The sequence below is a fragment of the Coffea eugenioides genome, chromosome 11 (assembly GCF_003713205.1).
Source record: "Coffea eugenioides isolate CCC68of chromosome 11, Ceug_1.0, whole genome shotgun sequence".
Lineage (NCBI taxonomy): Eukaryota > Viridiplantae > Streptophyta > Magnoliopsida > Gentianales > Rubiaceae > Coffea > Coffea eugenioides.
This window is the reverse complement of record NC_040045.1, coordinates 13,488,327-13,512,634: the sequence shown is the minus strand read 5'-3', so window position 1 is coordinate 13,512,634 and position 24,308 is coordinate 13,488,327. Positions and strand designations below refer to the sequence as shown.

Below are 24,308 nucleotides of genomic sequence, written 5' to 3'. Positions count from 1 at the left end.
TACACAAAAGGAAGGTATCGACTATAAAGAAACCTTCTCTCCAGTCTCTTCAAAGGATTCTTTTATCATGGCATTAGTGGCACATTTCGATCTTGAGTTACATCAGATGGATGTAAAGACAGCGTTTCTCAATGGTAACATTGATGAGACAATTTATATGGTGCAACTAGAAAACTTTGTATCAGGAGATCCAAAAAATATGGTTTGCAAACTTAAAAAATCCATCTATGGGCTCAAACAAGCGTCTCGACTATGGTATTTCAAATTTCATCAGGTGATCATCTCATTTGGTTTCGAGATGAATTTAGTGGATGATTGTATATACCATAAGTTCTGTGGGAGCAAATATATTTTTCTGGTATTGTATGTTGATGATATTTTGCTTGCCAGCAACGATATTGGTCTATTGCATGAAATCAAGAAATTTCTAACTAAGAATTTTGAGATGAAAGATCTTGGTGATGCATCTTTTGTGTTAGGTATACAAATACACCGGGATCGATCTCGGGGTATTTTAGGACTATCACAAAAGGGCTATATCGAAAAGGTTCTCAAAAAATATGGCATGCAAAATTGTAAATCAGGTGACACTCCCGTGGCTAAAGGAGACAAATTTAGTCTTGAGCAGTGTCCCAAGAATGCTTTTGAGGAAAGAGAGATGCAAAAGATTCCTTATGTCTCAGCAGTAGGGAGTCTAATGTATGCTCAAGTATGTACGCGTCCAGATATTGCGTACATTACTGGGATGTTGGATAGATATTTGAGTAATCTTGGATTAGATCATTGGAAAGCAACCAAACGGGTCTTACGGTATCTACAGAAAACAAAAGACTACATGCTCACGTATCGAAAGTCAGATGAGTTAGAGATCGTTGGGTATACTGATTCCGATTATGCTGGATGCCAAGATACTATGAAGTCAACGTCAGGCTATGTGTACTTGTTGGCTGGAGGTGCCATATCCTGGAAGAGTGCTAAACAGTCCCTCATAGCATCTTCCACTATGGGTGCAGAGTTTATTGTTTGTTATTTTAAATGCTCTTATGATATTTTTCAGTTATTAAGGATTTAAGGATATTTTATGCATAAATAAAATTTGGATTTATTTGCACTCTAACTTTGGTATGGTTTGATCTCATAAAATTTAAGGTGGACCAGTTGGAAATAGGCATGTTTTGATCACATTACATGAAATTTCCATGCTACACATCCACATCATGATTCATGTCATTCAATTGCATTGATATGTGTGACCATTGATGGGTCGAGTTACGAAATTGTAACAAAGGCCGCTTTGATCCTATATTGATGTAATTGATGGACCGAATTGGTTACAGATACATTGTGATAATGACAGTAAAATTGAGCTCATACGGTTAATTGCAAACATAATTATAAGGTTACACATATAGTCCAAGTGGGAGATTGTTGGATCCTTAATCCAACATTGGACTTATATGTGAATAATTATGTATTGCAAACTGTCAATTAAGATTTAACCCAATTAAAGTGATCAAATATAGTTTGGGTTTAATGTATCTAATTGGATGTGGGCCCTTTAATGTGTAGAAACTTATGGATTCCTATTTCAATGATGGACTGAAATAGGGCTCCAAAAGGTAACAGGAATGTTACCTATAAATAGGGTTATGGTCCCCAAGTCACAGGCATCGTTTTAGTTGTCGTATTCCCTAATACCACAAAATAGCTCTTCCCTGATATCCCATCGTCAGGAAAGATATCAGAGAGAAACTAAAAGACCTCTCTCAAAGGATCGGTAAATACCTGTTGACCTGGAAGGCCACCCCAAATTTCTAAGGATACAAGTATCAAGTTTATCAATATGGATTCAGGTACGCTTCCGCTATTTTATCATTTATTTATTTCTTAATAATCGTCATATAGATCTTGGGTTCAATAGGTGATGGTTTTCACCAGTGGTTAAATTTAGATAACCACCCCAACAAACAAAAATGCGAGTGCTCAATGAACACAGGCAAGACAGAGTAATGCAGCAACCCATTAAAAAAAAAAAAGACCTTGAAATTTCTGAAATAAAAAATGATACTTGTTTGAATTTGTTTCGAGGATCAAAGCCTTGGTGTCAAATTAGTTGCCATTAAAGTATGCCTAATCTCATTGCATCTTCCTTGGAATTCAATATTGTAACATAATCAGGAAGCGCAAGAAACTAATAAACTACAGACCAAAAATCAAGTGATTGCAGCAGAGAAACGCGAAAGCCGGCAGTGGCTGTACTTTATCAGAGAAATGCTAACAAAGAAGCATACCATGCTAAACCCCAAAGTATGCCTAATCTCCATTATTCTTGATTTATAAATAAAAATGCTGTTTATTTTGCACACATTTATAAAGATCACCACACCACTTTGTTCTTTAATGTATTTTCCAAAGATATCTTACTCAATAAAGATATGCACTTTCAGATTTTTGAGGGCTATCAAGATGAATTATAACAGAATGCAACTAAAATTGAAACTTTATGTGTCATCCATCTGCTTTCAAATTTTTCAGGATACAATGCATAGCAAATCGCCCATCAAGAATATGTGCAACAAGTCACAATGAAAAATACAATTAAAATAAGAAAGAAACGTAAAGGACTCTTACATTTTCATAATACTTCCCCGAGCTGAACTGAAAAGCGGAAAAAATCCTTTCTACTTGTGAAGTACACAGTACAATAGATCCCATGCCACAAAAACAAAGATACAACAGAATTCTAATAACACAAACACAATATATGGAGAACTATATCTGATCCTGTTAGGAACTATATGCCATATTCCCCTACATCTGTGAAATGTGTCATCACTATGTTGAGCACAGGGACACAAAAACAAAATTCTGTCCCCTGTTTGTTTTTGTCTCAGTGAAAAAAATATGAAAGTGGAAATCAGTTAAAAGACCAATCAACAAAACCATATGATGAGTTGCAAAAATAGCAACAAACTCTCACCAGCTAACTTATGATTGCTTAGTTTTCTCCTTCAAATAAGCGAAATTTCTTTGAAAAACCAAGATTGCCCAAACCAAATGCATATAAAAGACAGTTAGCGCTCTGCCACAAAAGAAAGTTACTCAATCGAGTCTCACCTGAAGTCTGTATAATTATATCAGGATCAGGTGCAACCGCAGCATATATATTTTTCTCTAAATCCTTGACTACGATTGAAGGCTTGCTCTTGTCATTCTTGTTTCCTTTCAGAAAAAGTAAACCATTTCCAGCTCCTTTTGACTCCAATGCACTTCCTTCATCCCATTTTTCTTCACAACACTCTTGAACAGCATGCAAAATTTCATCTGAGGAAGTGTAGGCAAGACAAATTGACAGCACAGCTTTTGAATTCCTAGAAGTAGCAACTACGGCCCTCTCTGCAGCCAACCTTACCGGCTTGCTCAAAAGTTTAAGACTGCCTAGAAAGTAAATCCTAACGCCATACTGATTGACCATGCTCTCCTCCTCAATCAAATCTTCAATTTTCTCTAGTATCAACCGCATAGTGGACTGAACTTCTTCAGGACGTCTTCTAAAATTGTCAATGTTGAAGGCGTAAATTGTAACATACTTCACACCTAACTCATAACAGTATTTAAGCATGTTCATGAGAGCTAAACGGATTCTGGTCAAAATCGTATATTTCATATCCAACCCACTTTTTTGTTAGAGTAAATGAGTACGAGTCCGAATCTAGGTAACGAGATTATTTCTCAATCCGTACCTGATCCAAACTAGTGGGTCCAAGCCCGAGTCCAAACCCGGATCGTTGACAGCCAAATCCACGGTTTCCACATCCCAAGTATGTCCTCCATAGGTATCATTGTTTTTGGGAACTTCGATTTAGTCTTCTCTGCAGATCCGGCTTCATCTATTTCTCCCTTTTCAAGCATGGTGTTATCCTCTTCTTCCTCAGATCCATCATAGAAAAGCTGTTTTTGTAGGAGGTCTTCTATTAAACAAATGTAAAATTAAATAGTTAGGCAAGAATTTGGATGGACCCAATTTGTGACTCACTCATAGACTGAGTGATGTATTAGTTTCCGCATCATCAACCATCATGTTAATCAATTCTAAATGTAGCACCCCATTAGATCTTCTACTAACAACAGGGACTAAATAAATCCACTGGATCAAAAAGAAAATGCATTCCAATTCAGGGACTCAAAACATTTATGGAAAAATCTTTCAAAACATTTATCATATTTCGTCAAATGAATTTTTTCATTCTTCACTTTTAAAATGGTAAATTTATATCCTTTATAAAATTATATTGATAAAATTTGGTCCCAACTTAAACTTTTTCCCAAATGAGTCTGGACCACTTAGCATGAAAAGTAAGAAATAAAAGTGGAGGTGAGTGAGTCAGTGGAACTGAAAGGTTCTTCTTTGGGGGCAAGATCCACTCCTCGACTCTGTCCCAGAGCTGGTAGTTTGGATGTAGCGCCAATATCAAGAAGTTCAGCAACCAAGAAGCCATTGCACGCCATCTAAAAAGAAATATTTACTTTGTTCAGAATAACGATCGTCAATGTCCTTCACAGCAAAAGAAACAGCTTAACAACAAACGTAATTCCAAGTGGCGTTACTCTCATCAGAGAGATCAACTGTCAGACGAGAAAATAATGAAACTTGGCCTTTATCAAGCATTTTCGTATCCTTGGTTGAACATTTACAAACCGTAGATGTACAAGATTAATGTATTTCATAAACCTAAACCCCTAGAATACTACTTCTTTGCTTTAGCAAACCTAAGGCAGCGATATTTCTCTCCACTAACTGTAATTTCAAGAGCTCCATCTTGATTATCTTGATTTGATGCAGTTCCCATCAGCACACTTTTCTCTTTCTCAAGGTTTTCTCTTTCCAGTTTTAATCTAGCTTCTTGCCGGGCAATCTCCGCCTGAAATAGAAACATCGTTAAGTAAGAAGTTTAAAGAAATGCTAAACCTTAAAAACTACTCTCATAGTAAATTCCGTAGTGTGGTGGAGATAAATGTTGAGCTACAAGGTATGAAATTGACTTCAATTTGACAAAGTAACATGGATTTGAAGTAGGGGTGCAGAAAGACAAATGAAAGAACAGATGCGCTCTCATACAATCCATCATAGTCCAAATTGATCGGCCTAGGCAATCCAAGAGTATAAAATTATTACGACATGGAATGGAAGACTCTGGAAAGAATACTGCTATAATTGGACAAAAATGTTTCTGTCTTTGTAGCAGTCAACATAAAGACTTGATTTGACTCTTTCTTGAACTTGGAATCTCCCAAGATCTCAACCAGTCCAATTCTTCATAGAAGGAAAAACAAGTATGAGTGGCCTTAATCTAAATTCCTATTTCAACAATTTTGAACCTCTTGCAACCCCCACTTCACAAACTGTTTGATAATATTAGTTGACACTGGACTATCGGTAGTAGGTTTACTATGAGAACAAGCTCATTTAGTTACAACCCACTAGAATAATCCAATAGATACTAAAGGAGTATGCTTCTTGAAAAATGTTTCCTGGCAGATCCTATGTAGAAGAAATTCACAAAGCTCCTCTGAGTTCATGTGTTCAGCCTGTGCATAGTTTGTGAAATAATCAAGCAACTATTGCCTGCACGAAGCCCCAACCCAAAAATCATGCAGACTCCAGATTCATAGTGTTACCCAGGTTCAAAGCTTCGTCTGTGAAGCTTCTCATAAAACCTCATTGCAGGCTTCTTAGTAGAATATTTACAAAGGATGGGTAATAGAAGAAGAAATTGAGCCTCAAATTACTAGCATCAAGAACCAAGCCTGCTTAGAAGATCAAAATATAATCTCTTATTGACTAGTTCAGCAGTTGATCAATGCTCTGTGGAAGGAAAAGAGACAGGGAAACAGGACATAAAAGATTTCCAAGCAAAACGGCTCCACATCTTTAGAAGTTTTAGAAGCAAAGATCAGAAAAGAACGAAATGATGATGAAAAAAGGCTCACATAACAGGCCACTTGTTCATGTTTGGCAATCAATGTTGCAATAAACATCATGTATTACAGGATCAAACAGGATTTCAATAAAAACCACTTGCAAAGCTTGCTTCATATCAGAATGAAATGCATGTTATTCTTTCATTTTTCTATTGCTTTTTCCTCTCTCACTTCTTTTTCTTTTTTCTGAGTTGCAGCATTTGCCAAAATCTCATCAGCAGCCTTGACCAGATTAAGGCAACATGGTGAGTTATACCCAACAAAAGTACATCAATCAACTCTAAAGTTCAAATTGTTCAAATATAGCATCAACACCAGTCAAAAACCAACCAAAAAGGGGCAAAAGTCGACTATTATAGGTGATGGTGCCAACATAGCATACTCATCTCCATTCCAACCACCAAAATATCACCATATAAACGGTCCTCTTATCACCGTATATTCCTCTCCAAGTCTGCATCTTTCTACAACATCCCCTTTAACAAATTCAATACTATAATGAGCTTTCTAAAACCACTCCAATCCAGTTGTCAATTAACAGTCAGCCAAAAAATTGTCCAAAGATGAGCATCCTAAATCCATCCTCATTGTCATTTGAAACCCAATTAAATCAAAAGGCCAGCAAACCTGCCACCTGATACAGCTGCTGCTATCAACCCAAAGACAAAAGCAAATGGAGGGGGAACAGACAAAGAAACTGACTATGCAATCAATCTAATACCTACTAGACTATACCAATAGACTATTACTACATTTATAAAGAAGGAGAACGGGATTGAGTTAAAAAGGAAAGAATATAGTGGCAGCATCTTTTCAAACAAAAAAAAAACATATAGCCAATTACCAATTAGTGGGAAATCAATTGGGAAAAATCGAAACATGATGAATTGGAGATAAAGAAAGCAAATCAACAAATGACAATGAACTTGGAGTAGGGAATGCTATGCTAAATAAAAGGTGATTTACAGGTTTACGGTGGAGGGTTGAGGGGGAGGGGTTGGGGTAAAGTACCTCACGACGAGAGAGTTCGGCCTTCCAAGCGGCTTCACGCTCGGCGACCTCGCGTTCCCGCTCCTCAATGTAACTCTGCATCTCCCTCTCTTTCATGAGTCGGTCCTGTATGTCCGCGTCCAGAGCCTCCTTTAGCTCGTGCACAAATTTGTCCACCACCGCCTTTATTCTTAGAGACATTTTTATCAATTCTAATTCAATTAACCCCAAGCTGCTCTGCTGCTTAGTGCTTTCTCTGACGACGACGGCAATAACCAGACTTTTCTTAATTTCAACGCCCCAAACTATCAAATTACGAATCCGGAAGAGTTGCTTGTTTTGACTTCTTCTCCCTGTTTGCGATTCACAATTACCGCCACAAAGAGCTCCATTTCATAAATACTACTGCTTAATTAAACTTTTTTTGGGTTAGGGGTGGGTTTTTTTGTTAGGGGGGGTTAGAGATTAAAATTGGAAAATGAAAGGTAAAAAACCCACCAAGATGAAGTAGAATTTGCTAATGTGGAGGAAGGAAGAAAGGAGAATATGAGCTCAGATCTGTTGCGGGGGGAATTTGGGGTGATTTATGGTCAGTGGCTTACCACTCTTTCACTACCTACTTCCTATGTTTTCAGATGCGGACTGGGAATCAACTTGGCCAAACTCAGGGGTCCAGGGTCACTACAAAAGCAAAAATTGGTTGATAAAAGATGGAGACAGAAGCAATTATCACTACAAAAGCCAAACACACTGATAGCAATTATCTGCTTTATATTATAAACTATTATATTATGGTTGATAGTTGATACCTTTAGTCTTTGGTCATATACTTAGAACAATTGTAGGCAATGTGTTTTTGCTGTTCCTTGCCCAATTAGGCCATTGTAGTCAACTAAATCAATCCATAAAAGAATTAATTAAGTTAACCCCACTCTGGAAAGAATATAAGGAATAGCACTAGTCAAACTTTTTCATTAAGTATCTACATCATCGAGGACAAGTGTATCTTCTGTGCTAAATTCTTGCTAAACAGAAGAAAAAGCCAGGAGTGAATTTATTAAAACAGCCCCAGGATATGATATGAAAGGTCATAACCTACACTTTTCTTTCTTTAAGATTGCTTTTAACAGAATATATGATACTTTCTGATCACAGTGCTGCTTTTGCACATGGATGATTAGGAATACAAAGTACAAACTTCGCAACACAGATAGAACATTCCACCTCTAAGCCATTAAGCAGCAAGGTTAATTTTGATTACCAAAAGAAGAGAGATTCAATAAATTTTTTTCTTTTTTTTTAAAAAAAAGAAAGATCATAATATAGTTATTAGCTTGACCCAAAGAGACTAGAAGTTATGAAATTTGCCTTGGATGTTCAATTTGCGTTCTGGCATAGCAAACTCAAATGGGTCTTTACCTATTAATCCACTCAAACATGCACAATCCCACCTCATTAAACAATTAGAAACACATTAATTTAATTTCTATCATCTCTAACTGCAATCCGTTTACCAATTGATAAACTTTCAAACTTTCCCAATAACAGAAAACCAACTAAAGCAAACCTTATAAACTTGGAAAAAATGTTTTGATTGAAGTAAGCTACTAATTGTCTCCACTAACTCCTGTTGCTTACTCTCTAGCAACTCATTTTCACTCTCTAGCAGTGGAGGCTTGAAGTTGGCATCCAAAAATTACACCAAAGGAGCAGGGCAATCAGAGATGGTGAAGTCCGGAGGAGGTGCACAAGCCTGGTGGTAGCGGCGCTACGGCGGCGGTGGACTGGTAGAGGAGCTAGGGTTACGAAAACAAACGGGAAGACAGAATATATCGTTTGGTCGAGTTTGCTATTTTCCCAGATTTTTTTTTGCCTCTTTTTCGCTTATTTAGTTGGTCAAATGGAAGACAAAGTCAAGGAAGCTGTAAAAAAAAATTAGGCAAAAATAGAAAAATCGGGTTTAATAAATTATACCGGTTCACCTGTCAGACCTTAGTTTTGACTGGATTTTACCGAATATATTCCTTTCGTGTTTTTAATCTGAATTGGACCGGCTATCTGGCCAGTTCCCAGTTCGATCGATCCGTCCGGTCCAAGTCTAAAACACAGCATACTTCACCAACTCCCGTGTCGACTGTGGTCCTAGGTGGTTGTCATTTGTATTCTGTTTCCATTTCTTATTGGGATAATTTCACAAACCTCCCGTGAGGTTTTAACAATTACATTAAGCTCCTCTTAGATTTTAAAGATTACACAAACCTCTCTTATTTTTACTATTTAGTAACAACGAAGGTCCAACAAGATAGATTTTCTCACAAAATTCCTAAATTGCCATTTGTTCAAAACTAAGAAATAACAATATAGTATACTCAATCATTGTCTTTCACACTTTGCATAAATTAACAAATATAATCCTTAACAACCATCAAAACATAAACTCTAAAATCAAGTAGCCATTCAAAAAATTTCAAATTGCATATACAGTATCAATACTTGCTATGCAAAAAAGAAAAAAACACACACACAAACCCCATTGACAACCAATTATACTCCAAAATTAAATATCAATGCTCAAATACCTTTTTAACACAAGCTAATCTGGCTTAGAACCGCGATTACAACCCTCCTATGGTGTTAAAAATATTAATATCTCAAAAGTAGAAAATAAATTCTACTTTCATAGTAAAATCATAATAAAAATTTCTAATCAATGAAAGAAATCCTCATGTAATTATTGGCATTTTATTAAAGTTTTTCTTGACAATAAACAAAATATGACAAATTCCACAATTTTAGTTCTTCTTCATATTTCAATCATCTATTTTATTATTTATTTCTCTATCATTACGGGTCTCTTCATTTCCTTCTGATTTCATACATAATCTGCTCTCTCTGTTGATTTTGTAATTTCAATTCACTAATATCTACAAAATTGAAGATAATAAAAAGAGGTTATATTAATTAGAAACGAGAGGAGCGAAATAGACAAGAGACAAAAGAATAGATTTTCTTGTGGATTTTGTAAATTTATTGCCTTATTGTTTGCTAAGTGGAGGGCATTATAGGTATTTTACTATACCAAGAGAGGCAAGTGTAATTTTTTAAACCTAAGGGGAGCCGAGTGAAATTGTTCAAAACCTCAAGGGAGGTTTCTGAAATTATCCCTTTTTCATTTTGGAATAATTTCTCAAAGCTACCCTGCTGTTTGGCTTAATATCACTTAGCATCCCTATAGGTTACTAACTTGATAGAGCTAACACAAGTGCAGTCCCACCCCCACCTGTCTTATGTTTACCATAGACAAATTATCCACTTCTTTTCTTCACTTTTGCTTTGCTTTTTCTTTATTTAAAGCAAAGCCAGACTAACCAGCCATGCACTTTGTTACTAACTTGATAGAGTTGCTGGCTATCAACTCCCGAACTCAAGTAAGTTTTCAAGTTGTAATTTCTGTCAATTATTTTGGTTATATGCAACACTAACAACTTATAATTCAACATGTTTTTTTGCTTTGCTTTAAGTTAAAGAAAAAAGAAGACAAAAATGGAGGGAGAAGTGATACATAAAAAGAATTTGAAGGTGGAAATTCCAGGAGAAAGTGAAATGGCTTTTCCGGCGGTGGACAAGCTATGGAATCTTCCAGTAGTTTAAAGATACATCATGTACCCATAACAGAATATTTGTCACTTTCTACCACTTTCATTCCCTTATTTTGTATGCACACAAGGCTTAAATCACCTCATTCATGCCAATCTTCTACAAATATTTCTGTTTTTTGGTTCACAAGTAATGCCATGAACTAATAGTCACTCTCCCGTAAGAGAGTCAGACAATATCAGTACTCCTTCCATGATGTAAGAATATTAGCTATCTAACTGGGCAAAGAGACCATGGTGTACTTTTCTGATACCTTGTACTTCAATATTTTCGACAGGTGTCAGGCATAAAAATAAATGATTTTGAAGAAGATTTTGAAGAAGAGGGAGTACAGAATGTGACAATAAAAAGTGTTACATTCAGGAATACACAGAATGGTGCAAGGATTAAATCATGGGGTAGGCGGTTTTGTTAAGGATGTTTTGTTCCAGCATGCCACTATGATTAATGTCCAAAACCCCATCATTATTGACCAGAACTATTGCCCAGATAACATCAACTGTCCTGGTCAGGTAAACTTCTGCATATATAAATTATTTACTAGGCATTATTGATATTGAATGTATTTGACATTTCTATCCAAGGAATAATTATTGATATTGAATGTATTTGACATTGCCCAGATAACATCAACTATCCTGGTCAGGTAAACTTCTGCATTTATAAATTATTTACCAAGCATTATTGATATTGAATGTATTTGACATTTCTATCCAAGGAATAATTAAAGTAAACATAGAAAGCTTGAAAGTCTGTCTAGTTTTATTTCCTAGCTAAAGATAATGAAGAATTTGTGTTAACATTTTTTCCATTTGAACAAAAGAAAGCAAAGCATGAAGATGGACAATTAAGTAAAAATCCCTTTCTGCATATTTCAAAATACACAAAATTTTCTGATAACTTGTACTTCAATATATTTGACAGGTGTCTAAGTCTGTATTGAAGATTCGACTTGCATTTTGGAGGATTTGGTGGTGACGTTAAGTTTAGGGTCTGGATTTGATTTGGTCTTAAGTGCAGGTTGATGAAATTGGAACTTGAAATCATGGAATTCCATTATTTGCACACATATGCAACTAATAATCAGGGCCTAATCAGTCGAAGCCTCATAATATGTTCTCCTCTATATCTTGCTGTAGATTCTCACACACACACACACAAAGAAAACAGCTATGATCTAAAGCCCCAATCTATTGCCAACTCTCAGTTTCTTTAGTGTGTGGAATCTTACTCTAGGAAGCAACAGGCAACTGCATGGCACTAAATACTAGTTACAGCAGCAACTACACCTACAGTTGAGGTTTCAGATGCTGAAAAATACACTTGTTCCTTGCCTGCCAAAGAAAGTAGATTGTTATAGGAAAAGCAAGCCTTTTAACTATGTGACCAAAGGAGTTTGTGCTGCAATGTTTGCACCACCACTGAACCTCCTCTGTCCAAGTGATTGTGCCTAAATAAAGTAAACAAAGATTCTGAACCTTATCCAACACTGCTCTAGAAAATTTGCAGTCTAAAAACCTCAAGGAACCTCTAGGCATCCGAAAAATAGAACAAAGGTCGCTTCTTAACTCCTCATAGACACAGCAAGAAACACATTATATTCTTGAAAATTAGGTCAAATACCAAATAAACTTTTAAACTCTAAGATAGTGTCCTTAAGTACCCCAAAAGAATGTGAAGTTGACATACAAAAATCAACCAGCCAAATCATCTTGTACCAATGCTGCTGGAACTACATCAGAATCCATCCCTCGCAGCTTGCGCATATTAATTTGTCAGTCAAGAATGGTAAAACCCCCAAAACTCAGCAGCCAAATTAATTCATTAGCGTCAATCAAATCAAATGTAACCCTAATCAGGTAAGAACAAACTAAAACAAAAGCAACTCACAAAAATTCATTCCAACCCAACTTCAAGAATCTACACTAGTAATTCTAGACAATTTTTCAAAGGAAAAGGGAGGGAAAAAAACTAATAAGTGACCATCATACCTCTGGAAATACTTAAGGAGTTTTCGACCTTGTTGGAGATGCTGTTGCAGGAATGGGGACGAGATGTCACTGCCAGAGTGGGGAAGAGCCGTTGATATTGGCTGCTTTTAAAGGAAAAAAAATTAGAGAGAGAGAGAGGGAGATGATAATTTAGATGATTTTTAAAAAGAGAATAACCTAATTGAAAGAGTAGCCTACCTCTGAAAGTGAGTCTTCGCCGGAGTTGGATATGCTGCCGGTGATGAAGGGCTCGGTTTGCCAATGGATCTTCAACCGTTTGAAGGCTGTGAAAAGAAGAGGCCGTGATTTTAAGAAAGGTAAATAACTTCAGAATGGTAGAATATTATTCCAAATACTCTAGCACTTTTTCCCTGTAGCATTTTATTTTGAAATAATTACTGTAACACTTTTTATGATGCATTATATATGAGATAAAAGAATAATTAAAAATATTTAAAAATAGATTGAAAATATGTTTATGATATAAATTAAAAATTATTTTGAAAAAATTTTCTATCCAAACTTCTCGGTGTAAGTTATTTTCCGTTAGAAATTATTTTTTCAAATTAAATTGTGTCCAAACAGTAGAATAGAAAAACATTTAATGTTTTCCGTCCAACCAAACAGACTTAAAAAAATATTGGATTTTTTTTTTGACAAACAAAAGGACCTGACCCTACTTCAGGCCTAACCCTTATTCGAGTTGTTGGGTTAAAAAAATGTTGGATTTGGTTCGATAACAATTGTAACAATTATATAAATAATGAATGTAATTCAATAATAGAGAAAATGCACAATACACAAAATGCCAAAAACAAAACCAAAACTACAAAAATGAGAGCTCTAAGTGTGCTTGAAAAAATAACCACATCAAAGGAAAAAAAATTATTCAGATCCCACGTGAATGCACACTAAATTGGAAGAAGAATAGGGTGAGCATGCAAGGGCATAATAGAAATTTCACCATGATTATAAGCTTCTTCTACTAGTAGCTGTTACCAAACAATGATTATCTTCATTTAAAGAAAATAGAGTGATTAAGCTGTAACAAAATCTTCCACCGCATAAAAGTATAAAGTTGTCGATTCATTCACATTTATAACTTCACCTGCTTGTGCAACTTGCAGAAATATATCCACCCACAAATCAAAATACCTATATAGCCCCAAAGACACTTGCCCCAAAACAAAGATAGAATAAGTCCACACAGCAGAGCAAATAAGTAAATTTATCCCGACCCTCAAAATTAACAACTTGCACCACATGCAACGTTTATTTCCTGCCAAAATTTCAAAGACAAATAACTCCAAAATCAAGCAGTCGAAAGAGCCTAAATTCACAACACAAATGACCCCAAACTCAATCTTATATGAGCATGTGATATTCACACGAAGCTGACCAACTGGTTCCAAGAAATCGATTTCATTTTGGCATACTGTCAAAGACTCAAGCAATTCGCCATATGAGATCTGATCGTCTAGTGAAACATAAGTTGCAAGTTTGACTACAAGTCCGAGATTCAAACCTATATACTTGTAGTAAAATTCAAAGGGTGTGTAATAGTACACCCCTTTAGTCAATAGATGGGATCCTCTACCTCTAGCCTCCCATGGCCAAGCTGAGTCGTTTTCAAGCGTTAGTTAGATTAGGAATAATAATGTAGAATAAAATCCAAGTATGTAATAATGCACTCCTTCGATCAAAAGATGGAATTCTCTACCTCTAACCACCCCTCATTGCCTGGTTGAGTCCCCCCTTAGTGTCTGTTATAGTAGGAATAATGTAGCTATTGCCTATTATAAAAAAATAAAAATAAAAATTTATATAGTCAAGACGAACTCAAATTCTTAGTCAAATGTTGCCAAAAAATCATTAATTGGGAAAAAGGGTAAATTTGGATTTAAGAAGCCTAAAACAGTTACCTGTCGGCTGCTATGTTATAGTAGTTAGCTGTTTTTGTGTTTGGGGGTTGTGCCCCCACTCCCCTTGGGGGAAGGGGAGGCGAGATTCAAATTCTAATGGCATTTGATAGGAAAATTAGACAAATTCTCAAGGGTTTGGGTAACAAAAATGTACCTCAATTATAGTGCGTAATTTTATTGTAAACTTGAAAATAACCTTTGGTTTTTCATGAGCAAAACTTGAAACACACACACACACACATCTGATGACCCAAAACTTTAGAAATGCTTCAACCTGCTATCACCATTGTTTTCCCCATTCTCTCATTTTTCTAAAATACTACCAAGACTATCAACAAATACGTGCATGGTGCAATATCTGTCAAAGATGCCAAATCAAAAATTGTTCACGGAAATCCTCTAGAGACAGAGGTTGGATTACACAGATAAATGCATGTATAGTAAGTCATGATTGTTTCCACCACCAATTTCTTGCTTATCTCTGTTTAATGAAGGTAGGCGCTTAAATTACTATAAGCTTGACATGAGTGTGCCATCTTTATTTCAAGGAAGAGGTGATTGTTCCTGGTCGAGGTACAGTGTCTTGTTAAGGCACAATGGCCACCTAAAAATGTGGTTTCAAGCAACAACATCAAGAAGGAGATGATAATGAAGACGACAACGACAATGACAGTAGTCATGACAGTAGTAGCAGTGAGAGTGACTACTACTGGATCATCTCTGATGAAAACTTATATGATAATAATGATGATAGTGACTCAGATAACTAGATTATGATGGTGATGAGTCAATTGAGAACAACAATGTTTGGAAAGTTCCTTAGGTGAGATTCATCCACCAAACTTGAATGACTCTTAGAATCGTGATGTTCATCCACCAAATGTATTACATGAGCCTTAGGTGAGATTGCTTCTTTTTTATCCAGCCTAACTTTTGCTTTTTCCTTGTATGTACAGACAAGAACATAAAGTATTAACTTAAGAAAGCTTTTGCTAGACTTTCAAAAAGTTCACCAGGGAGTAGCGAGTTACGTCTCCTAACAATTGACCAATTAACCAAGTATTTGGTTTGGCTCTTTTCTTTCTATTTGAAGAAATTAAAATCCTTTAAAAGGCAAGAAAAGATTAATAGAGAGGAGAAAAACACATAGAATCACAAGAACTTCATCAATTGCTCACAATAAGAGTTCATGTAGTTATTGAGTAGAAGAGGAAGGAATATATGACATTGAGCCAAAGAGAAATCAAACTATCATCAAAACAATCCCTACCCTTGAGCATGTGCTCAAAGTAATACATGCATTAGTTACAAAGCTTTCCAATTATATTTTTACTATCAAGTCTGAATTCCTAGAATTATATAATTATAGAAGGAATAGGAAAAGACCCACCAAATTAAAAGGCATACAGTTTAACACTTTGAAACAAAACAGTTTAACACTTTGAAAGAAAACAGCACATGCAAATAAAAGTACCAGAGTACTGAGTTATTTATCCACAATCATCACAAGTCAAAATCAATTCAAGTGTTGTCCTTGTGGTTTTTAGCTCTAATACTCACCTAAGGGTATATGTCAGTGAAATTTGTTCTTGACAACTAGAGTTTTTCTGGTTCAATTGTAAAACTTCAATGAAAATCATTCTACTGGAAAAAAGTTGATTTTCCCTTCATTTTCTGTTGTTTGCTTGCTGCACTCTTATAAAAATGTTCCGTCACAGTAAAACCCAACAATACAAGACTACTCCTTTCAAGATTTCTAGTTTTACTTCTGCCAACTACCACCACTCCACCCATATCCTCATTGGATTTTCCATCCCAACCCAAATCCTTCTAACCCCAAAAAATTTGATCAATTCCTAGAATCCAATCACAAATCATACTAATAAAGACTACATTATTAATATGTTAACAAAAATTACTTCAACTCTAACATCCTCATCATTGATTGAAATATCATATGGAAAATTATAACTTGAATGTTGATGCTTATAATTAACTTTAGTAGCTCTTTTTCATAAGTCATTTTACACAAGACGGTGTAAAACATTTTGCACTAGAAAAAAATTTTCCCGAACCTATCTGCAACCAAACACCGAAAATTCCAAAAATATTTTCTGGAAAATGTTTTCACTCATCTACAATGATGGAGCGCGCATACAAAATTGCTAGTAATTATGCTGGCATAGTTGCTGATTGCATTTGGTTTATCAATTGAGCCTAGTAAGAAAATTTTACAATTCTTATAGTTTGTGAAAAGACTTAATATGCATATTTAAGAAAAGATATACATTTTACTTGCAAATTAGATGAAATTGGAGAACATGAAGAACATAGTGATATTGAATTGCTTATAGTTTTTCTTTTTTTTTTTTGTAACTGATTTGTTTTCTGTGCACTTCTACTTTGCCTAATTACAATAACATGCATCAAGAAGGCAATAGAGCCAATGGAACAACACCTTGGGAAGGATGGCTAGTCTACTGATAGAGATAAGTGGCAAAAATCCACTAAAATTTATAGAAGGCGTAAAAAGGATGTGTCAAATGCCCAAACATTAATTTGGCATGCTTTTGATGACAAGGAACTAACTTGGGAGTTGGTTTGAATCCTATGGAGTTTGTTTTCTGATTTTCACCAGTAGGAGTATTTTAGTAATTTAATTAGTTGCAAGAATTTTATGTTTATGGTAATTTTTTCTTTAATAATTATTTTGGTAATTAGTATTTTATTTTTTATCAGGAATAAGAAAGTTTAGTTTTCTAATTTTCTACTAGAATTCTATTCTAGTTAGGAGTTCTAATTAGGATTGGAGTTGACTTTGTTCTAGTATCTATAAATAACTACCTCTCCACGAAGAGAAGTCAGATTTTTATCATTAATAAAATTTTTCTGCAGACCCAACATCTTTTCTTAGGGTTGTGTGATATATCCTAACTTTAGGTGTAATGCCAAAAGATTGTTAGGAGTAATTTCTAGAATTACTAATCAGTTTTTTCATCTTCTTAAGTATATTTTCTCATCTTATTCCAAGTTTTTGTTTTAAATTCAAGTGAAATTCACTATCTGGGCTTGTCTACCAAGTTGTTGTGCCAACTAAGTATTCGTGTTGTGTCAATTTTTGGCATCAGAGCAAGGTTTTCCCATGACGACAAGAAAGTGTGTTAAATTTTAGGGGTTGATACACAGACAAGGAACAGGATAAGATCATTAATCTTTTCTTGGAGAGGGTTGCAGTGTTAGAAGACAAAGTTTTTAATACTGAACAACAGCAAATTCCTGAATCTAAAGGCAATGGTGGGTCCGGATCTGGGGTCAAAATCAATGGAAAGGAACAAGAGCATCCCGAACAGCCTGAAGACACAACCGAGAATCAATCTGGTAGGAGTGAAAATAAATTAAATCAATCTTTTGGAAGGCCACGAGCTACTCTTCTTGATATGGCTGATGAGATTGTTCAATCGATAAGGCAAGGGAGACAAGACTCTTATGATTTCATAGGAGACATCACAAAAAAGGTAAGCATTGATATTCCTGATTTTGATGGAAGAATTGATCCAAAGATTTTTTCTGATTGGCTTGCTACTTTGAAATGATATTTTGATTGGTATGATATGACTGATGAGAGAAAAGTTAAGTTTGCTATAATGAAACTTGTTGGACAAGCCCAAGTGTGGTGGATAGGAGTCGAGCATGATTTTCAACTTGCTGGACAACTAGACTTGACGTGGGAAGAGATGAAGCTGCGTTTGAAGAGAAAGTACATTCCTCTACATTATGAAGCTGATCTTTTTGATGATATGAATAGCTTAAGGCAAGAAGGAATGACAGTTGCTGAGTATATGAACAAGTTTGAAGAGCTGAAAATTCGCTGCGAAGGAATAGAAAGTTCAGCACAAGTTTTATCCAGATTTAAGTTGGGTTTGAAACCTGAAATTTGCAAAGAATTGATGGGACATGATATCTACACGGTTGATAATGCATTCCAAGCAGCACTTAGATTTGAAAAGAGCCTGCAGCAGCCACTAATTAAGAAGAAATTCAATACTCAAGGCCGAGAGATAGTTCCTAAAAGATTTGCTGCAAATGGCAAGCCATATAAATCAGTAGCAACTCAAGCAACTTCCAAGCCTACAGAGACAAAACTAAGGCTTCCACAATTGATGAAAGAAACAAGAACAAAGATGGGTGTTTCAAGTGTGGTTTGAAGGGACACATGGCATAGGAGTGCCTGAACAAGAGAAACTTGCTCATTGGTGCCGATTTCGGAGATAACGAAAATCTAGAGGTCGAGGAGGATGAAGGTGGTGATTATTTGATTGAGTTGGCATGACTTAATGTTGATGATTTGGAAAAGGAAGAAGAAGACATGTCTTATCTCTCGATTGTGAGGTGTATCCTCAGTGCACCGAAGTCACAAAAAGTAGACTAGCGAAGAACTTCAATCTTTCAGACCTTAGTTTGTTGCGGACAAGAGGCTAGAAAGCTCATTATTGATGGTGGCAATAGCACGAACTTGGTTTCAAAGTCTACCATTCAGTGATTAAAGTTGCCTAGGGAGCCAAATCTTGAACCTTACAAGGCTGCTTGGATCAACGGTTGCTCTATTTCGATAACTAGACATTGCTTGGTGTCCATTAAACATGGACCTTGTAGTGATTCTATATGGTGTGACATTATTCCAAAGACTATTTCCCATACTTGGTCGACCTTGGCTATATGATCAAGATGTGAATCATAATGGGAAGTCGAATACTTATTAATTCAAGTTTAATGACTAGCAGATTGTCTTAAAACCTATGAGTGCTGAAACTATGAAGAAGTTTCATGAAAAAAAAATCAACCAAACAAGAAGCCTCTTCAGATTTTAAGCAAGAAGCAATTTGAAAGGGAGAGCAAGGAGTAAGGAGTTATCATGGTATTAGTCTTCAAAGAGGTGAAAATTTTAGCAGTCAACTCAAAAGAAGCATCTCTAAAAATTGTCAAGCTACTGTCCGATTTTTCTGATATAGCTCTAGATGATTTACCACAGGGCTACCACCAATGCGTGATATCTAGCATGCAATAAATTTCATACCAAGTTCTTAACTCCCAAACTTGCCTGCCTATCACATGAACGCGAGTGAATCTGCTGAACTTAAAAGACAAATGGATGAGCTCTTGGACAAAGGACATTTTCAATTTAGCCTAAGTCCTTGTGCAGTGCCGGCTTTATTGACTCTAAAGAAAAACGGAACCTAGAGAATGTGTGTAGACAGCTGTGCAATCAACAAGATAACAACCAAGTATAGGTTTCCAATACCAAGACTTGATGATATGATTGATATGATGGCTGGTTCAACTATCGACATAAAATTGACTTACAAAAGAGGTACTATCAAATCAGAATTTGTCCGGATGATGAATGGAAAATAGCCTTTAAGACGAAGGATGATCTCTACGAGTGGTTAGTGATGCTGCTTGGCATCTCTAATGCTCCCAGCACCTTTATGAAGATCATGACACAGGTATTTCAATCTTTTATTGGCCATTTTTTGGTTGTCTATTTAGATAATATTTTAATTTATAGCAAGAACAAAGAGGGGCACATTAATCATCTTCAACAAGTAATAAGAGTTATTTGTCAAGAAAAGCTCTACATCAACTTAAAGAAGTGTACTTTCATGGCTCCTAGTGCTGTTTTTTTTGGGTTTTGTCATTTCAAATGAAGGGATAGCTGCTGATTCAGAAAAGGTGAAGGCAATTGTAGATTGGCTGGTTCCTACTAATTTGAAGGAGGTTCGCAGTTTCCATCGACTAGCTTCATTCTACAGGCGATTTATAAAGGGGTTTAGCTCTATTATGGCTCCTATCATTGATTGCATGAAAGCAGGACAGTTTCAATGGACAAGAGTTACAACTAAGACTTTTGAGGAATTGAAGAAGTGAATGACCGAAGCTTCAGTGCTTAGGCCACCAAATTTTTCTAGGGTGTTTGAGGTCACATGTAATGGTTCTCATGTTGGGATTGATGGAGTTCTAAGTCAAGAAGGTCACCCTATTGCTTATTTTAGTGAAAAGGTAAATAAGGCAAAGCAGAAATACTCATGACAAGGAATTTTATGCTATTATTCAATCTATTCGCCATTGGCATTATTATCTTATTTATAAGGAATTTGTGCTATATTTTAATCATGAAACCCTCAAATATATAAATTCTCATAAGAATTGGAGTCATCGGCATGGCAAATGGGTTTCTTTCCTACAACAATACAATTTTGTTATCAAAACACAAGGCAAGTGTTGAGAATAAGGTGGCTGATGCACTTAGTCGTGTGCATCTTATTCTTACTACTATGGTTGTTCAAGTGGTTGGTTTTGATTCACTTAAACAAGATTATCCTCGTTGTAGATATTTCAAAGTCATTTATGAGGATTTAATAGTTAATAAACAAGCAGAATATGCTGGTTTTTCCATGCTTGATGACTATCTTTTCAAGGGGACTTTACTTTGTTTTCCAAGTACTTCACTTAAGGATGAGTTGAATTGGGAATTACATGGTGGGGGTGTTGCTGGACACATTGGGCGTGACAAAGACAATTGCCATGGTACAAGATCGTTTCTATTGGCCAAGTATAAGACGTGATGTCAGCAAGACTATTGCTAGATGCCGAGTTTGTCAGTTGGCCAAAGGGCGAAAGAAAAATACTAGTCTTTACATGCCACTACCCATTCCACATGAACCGTGGCAGGATTTGAGCATGGATTTTATGCTTGGACTACTAAGAACATTGCAAGGTTATGATTCTATACTAGTAGTTGTGGATAGATTTTTGAAAATGGCTTACTTTCTCTCATGTGCTAAGACTTCAGATGCTGTCCATATTGCTAAGATTTTCTTCAAAGAGGTAATTAGACATCATGGACTACCAATAACTATGGGCCTATTTGGAACCTCAAGTTTTTTACAAGTTTGTATAATACTAGTTTTTAAACAACTTTTGCTATAGGAATCCCAAAAAACTTATCAAAGTTTTTAACCTACACACTTCAAATCTAATACACAAAAAATTTCCCTTCAACTTTTCTTCTTTTTCCTCCCTCACCCAACCCACCACATCATTGGTTGCCAGCCACCACCTCCACCACCGTTCCCGGCGCCGACACCTATTCCGGCACTGGAGTCAGTGCCGGCCTTCCTTTTTTTTTCTCTCTCTCTTCCTCACCCCCTCTTCTCCCCTTCCCTCTTCCCCTCTCCCTTCCCTACCACCCTTCCTCTCCAGCTAGCTGCGATCTGGTCGCAAAAGAGGAGGGGGAGAGCGTGACCAGATCACAGCTAGCGGGCAGCTTAGGCTAGAATTCCTTCTGACCCAACTGCATGGCAACAAATGTGAGAGAACTATGAAGCTATTGTCTTAGAAGATCATGCCTTTTCTGAACAACATGAAATAGAGTATACCTCTGACAGAAAGGTTTTAAATTGAGTACGGATCTTTGTAAGTCGATCAGGTCCATCATGAGTTGGACCTTTACCATTCTGTCATGTATTTGATCCTGCTGAAACAGAAGCAACTGCAACATTGAAGTGTGCTCGCAATTCCTCAATTCTTCTGTAATGCGGGAGGGGGAGGGTGGTGGGGGAGGGGAGGAGAGGGGGAGAGAAAAAGCTAAAAAAAAAAATTCCATGGCTACAAGTTCTAATACAAGTTGGACTGCAAGGAGGAGAGGAGAGGAGAGGGAGAGAGGGAAAGGGAGAAGGAGAAGAGGGGAAGGGAAGGGGAAAAAAGTTGCAGGCTACTAGGCGACCATATCGCAACTAAGGGGAGGGGAGGGTGGCGGGAAAGGGGGAGGAGAGTGGGGAGAGAAAAAGCCAAAAAAAAAAAATTCATGGCTTCACCTATTCCGGCTTCGGAGGGCAACGGGGAGAGGGAGGATAGGGAGAGAGGGAGAAGGAGAGGGAGAGGGAGAAAAGGAGGAGAGAAAAAGCTAGGCAAAAAATTTTCCCATGGCTGCTGCTGGTTCTTTTACGTCAGAGGCAGAGGTGCCGGAGGAGGGGAAAAGAAGAAGAAAAAGAAAGGAAAGAAAAAAAAAAAAGAAAAAGAAAAAGAAAGAAATCTACAATAAAAAATTTTCATCCTAAAAATTTTTCATCCTAAAGTTTTTCATCCCAAAAATTTTTCTTACAACTTCTACAGTAATCTACAGTAAAGTTTTATACAAACATCCAAAAAACTCACCTTCCAAACGGGGCCTATAGTTTTAGACATGGATGTGAAGTTTATGAGTTATTTTTGGCAGACTTTGTGGAAGATGCTGCACACAAAACTCAACTTATCTCCTTCTTTCCACCCACAAACGGATGGTCAGACAGAAGTTGTTAATCGCAGCTCTGGTGATCTACTTCGGTGTTTGGTTGGTGATCATGTTTCCATTTGTAATAAAATTCTACCAATAGCAGAATTTGCGTACAATAGTTCAGTGAATCGATCAACTGATTATAGTCCTTTTGAGACTGTAATAGGAAATAAACCTTGCAAACCAATTGATTTACTTTCATTACTAGGTAGCACTCGTCCAAGTGCTAAAACTGAGGCTTTTCTAAGCATATTTTGGATATACATGATAAATTTCAACATCGGATTGCTATCAGTAATGAAAGGTATAGGGCACATGCAGATTTGAAGAAGAAATTTGCAGAATTTGAAGAAGGGGATGAAGTTATGATTCGTATTCGGCCAGAAAGGTATCCTAAGGGTGTCTACAAGAAGCTACATTCACGAAGTGTAGGTTCTTTCAAGATGCTCAAGAAAATCAGCTCAAATGCTTATGCTCTTGAGTTGCCTGAGGATATAGGGATTAGCAACATGTTCAATATTGAATATTTGACTGCCTATGATAGTCATTTAGATGATTTAGCATATAGGCCTTCTAAGGCTGCTCTTCCACCTCCTACATGCTTATGTGAAGCAATGAGATGTTCTTGACCATCAAATTGTGTCAACTAGAAAGCGCGGCTATGGCGACCCCCACCTAACCCTTAAGGCGGATATTACCTGTGGTGATCCCACCTCTCGCTAGGGCGTATCCTAAGGGTTAGTGGACCGCTTGCCTAACTCTCGTTAGGTTTCACTCACTCACGTCAATTTGAGAGATAACATTTCCCATTAAACATTCAAACATTCATTCTTAAGTACATCACAACTAGATTAGAATATAAATTTGTCCATTAAAAGAAATAAAATACAAGTTTTAACACTGAGATACAAATCGGATCTCCCAAAACCATCTATCTCTACTCGATGCTTCTTCCAACTTCAACTCCTGTAAGGAAAACAAAACTAAGGGGTTGAGTTAGAGTTTAATGAGGTTCAAACGGGACAAGTAACCAATAAGCCATATAAAACATTCACTAAACATAGCAATTCAAGATATCAATTTCAATCAAAGTAATCAGTTAATTTAAAGGATACAGATTCTACTCACTCTGCCACTTCCTTCCCCTTATAACCTCCAAACAATAAACAATCCCCAATATTTGTTAAATAGTTCAATAGTCTCCAAACTTCAAGGTAAAACTTGAGTATACCTTACAATTGCCCAAGGTGGCTGACCTAATCGATTAATCCATAACTGGTTCGGCTAGGTCAACTTGCCAAGGGTTTAGGATCCAATTCGGACGATGTGATAAAGTACATAATGTGAGGACTTGTAAAATTCCTCATATTTTCTTAAAAATTTCCTTTTATTTGGAATTTATTCCTTTATAATAGCCTTACTACTGATACGAAT

At 36.4% G+C, this 24,308-nt stretch overlaps 3 protein-coding genes across 7 annotated transcripts; 1 reads left to right on the top strand and 2 right to left on the bottom strand.

Moving 5' to 3' along the window:
• Window positions 1-2,998: 2,998 nt before the first annotated feature.
• On the bottom strand, window positions 2,999-4,090 carry LOC113751989 (dehydrodolichyl diphosphate synthase 6-like). The gene is made up of 2 exons (XM_027296134.1): window positions 3,744-4,090; window positions 2,999-3,551 (listed from the first exon to the last, which is right to left on the bottom strand). The coding sequence occupies exon 2, from the start codon at window positions 3,521-3,523 to the stop codon at window positions 2,999-3,001; it is 525 nt and encodes a 174-aa protein (XP_027151935.1). The 5' UTR covers window positions 3,524-3,551; window positions 3,744-4,090.
• A 420-nt stretch (window positions 4,091-4,510) lies between these two features.
• LOC113751227 lies at window positions 4,511-12,917 on the bottom strand. Of its 5 annotated transcripts, none has more exons than XM_027295158.1 (5): window positions 12,819-12,917; window positions 12,621-12,721; window positions 7,782-7,864; window positions 6,994-7,653; window positions 4,511-4,922 (listed from the first exon to the last, which is right to left on the bottom strand). In XM_027295158.1, the coding sequence occupies exons 4-5, from the start codon at window positions 7,171-7,173 to the stop codon at window positions 4,749-4,751; spliced, it is 354 nt and encodes a 117-aa protein (XP_027150959.1). In that variant the 5' UTR covers window positions 7,174-7,653; window positions 7,782-7,864; window positions 12,621-12,721; window positions 12,819-12,917; the 3' UTR covers window positions 4,511-4,748. The 5 variants fall into 5 exon arrangements, with proteins under 5 accessions (XP_027150959.1, XP_027150960.1, XP_027150962.1 ...); XM_027295159.1 differs by lacking the exon at window positions 7,782-7,864 and having other exon boundaries at window positions 6,994-7,325; window positions 7,471-7,653; XM_027295161.1 differs by lacking the exon at window positions 7,782-7,864 and having other exon boundaries at window positions 6,994-7,325; window positions 7,575-7,653.
• Window positions 12,918-19,783: 6,866 nt separating this feature from the next.
• Window positions 19,784-20,467, top strand: LOC113751988 (uncharacterized mitochondrial protein AtMg00860-like). Its single transcript, XM_027296132.1, has 2 exons — window positions 19,784-19,910; window positions 20,250-20,467. Exons 1-2 carry the CDS (start codon window positions 19,784-19,786, stop codon window positions 20,465-20,467), a joined length of 345 nt encoding a protein of 114 aa, XP_027151933.1.
• The last annotated feature ends 3,841 nt before the right edge of the window (window positions 20,468-24,308 follow it).

Excerpts from the sequence above, each read along its gene's own strand:
- LOC113751989 (XM_027296134.1), bottom strand. The coding sequence starts at position 3,523 with ATGCGGTTGATACTAGAGAAAATTGAAGATTTGATTGAGGAGGAGAGC.
- LOC113751227 (XM_027295158.1), bottom strand. The coding sequence starts at position 7,173 with ATGTCTCTAAGAATAAAGGCGGTGGTGGACAAATTTGTGCACGAGCTA. Across the intron at positions 4,923-6,993 it reads CCGAACTCTCTCGTCGTGAG|GCGGAGATTGCCCGGCAAGA; the intron begins GTACTTTACCCC and ends TTTCTATTTCAG.
- LOC113751988 (XM_027296132.1), top strand. The coding sequence starts at position 19,784 with ATGTGTGTAGACAGCTGTGCAATCAACAAGATAACAACCAAGTATAGG. Across the intron at positions 19,911-20,249 it reads AAAATTGACTTACAAAAGAG|GGATAGCTGCTGATTCAGAA; the intron begins GTACTATCAAAT and ends TTTCAAATGAAG.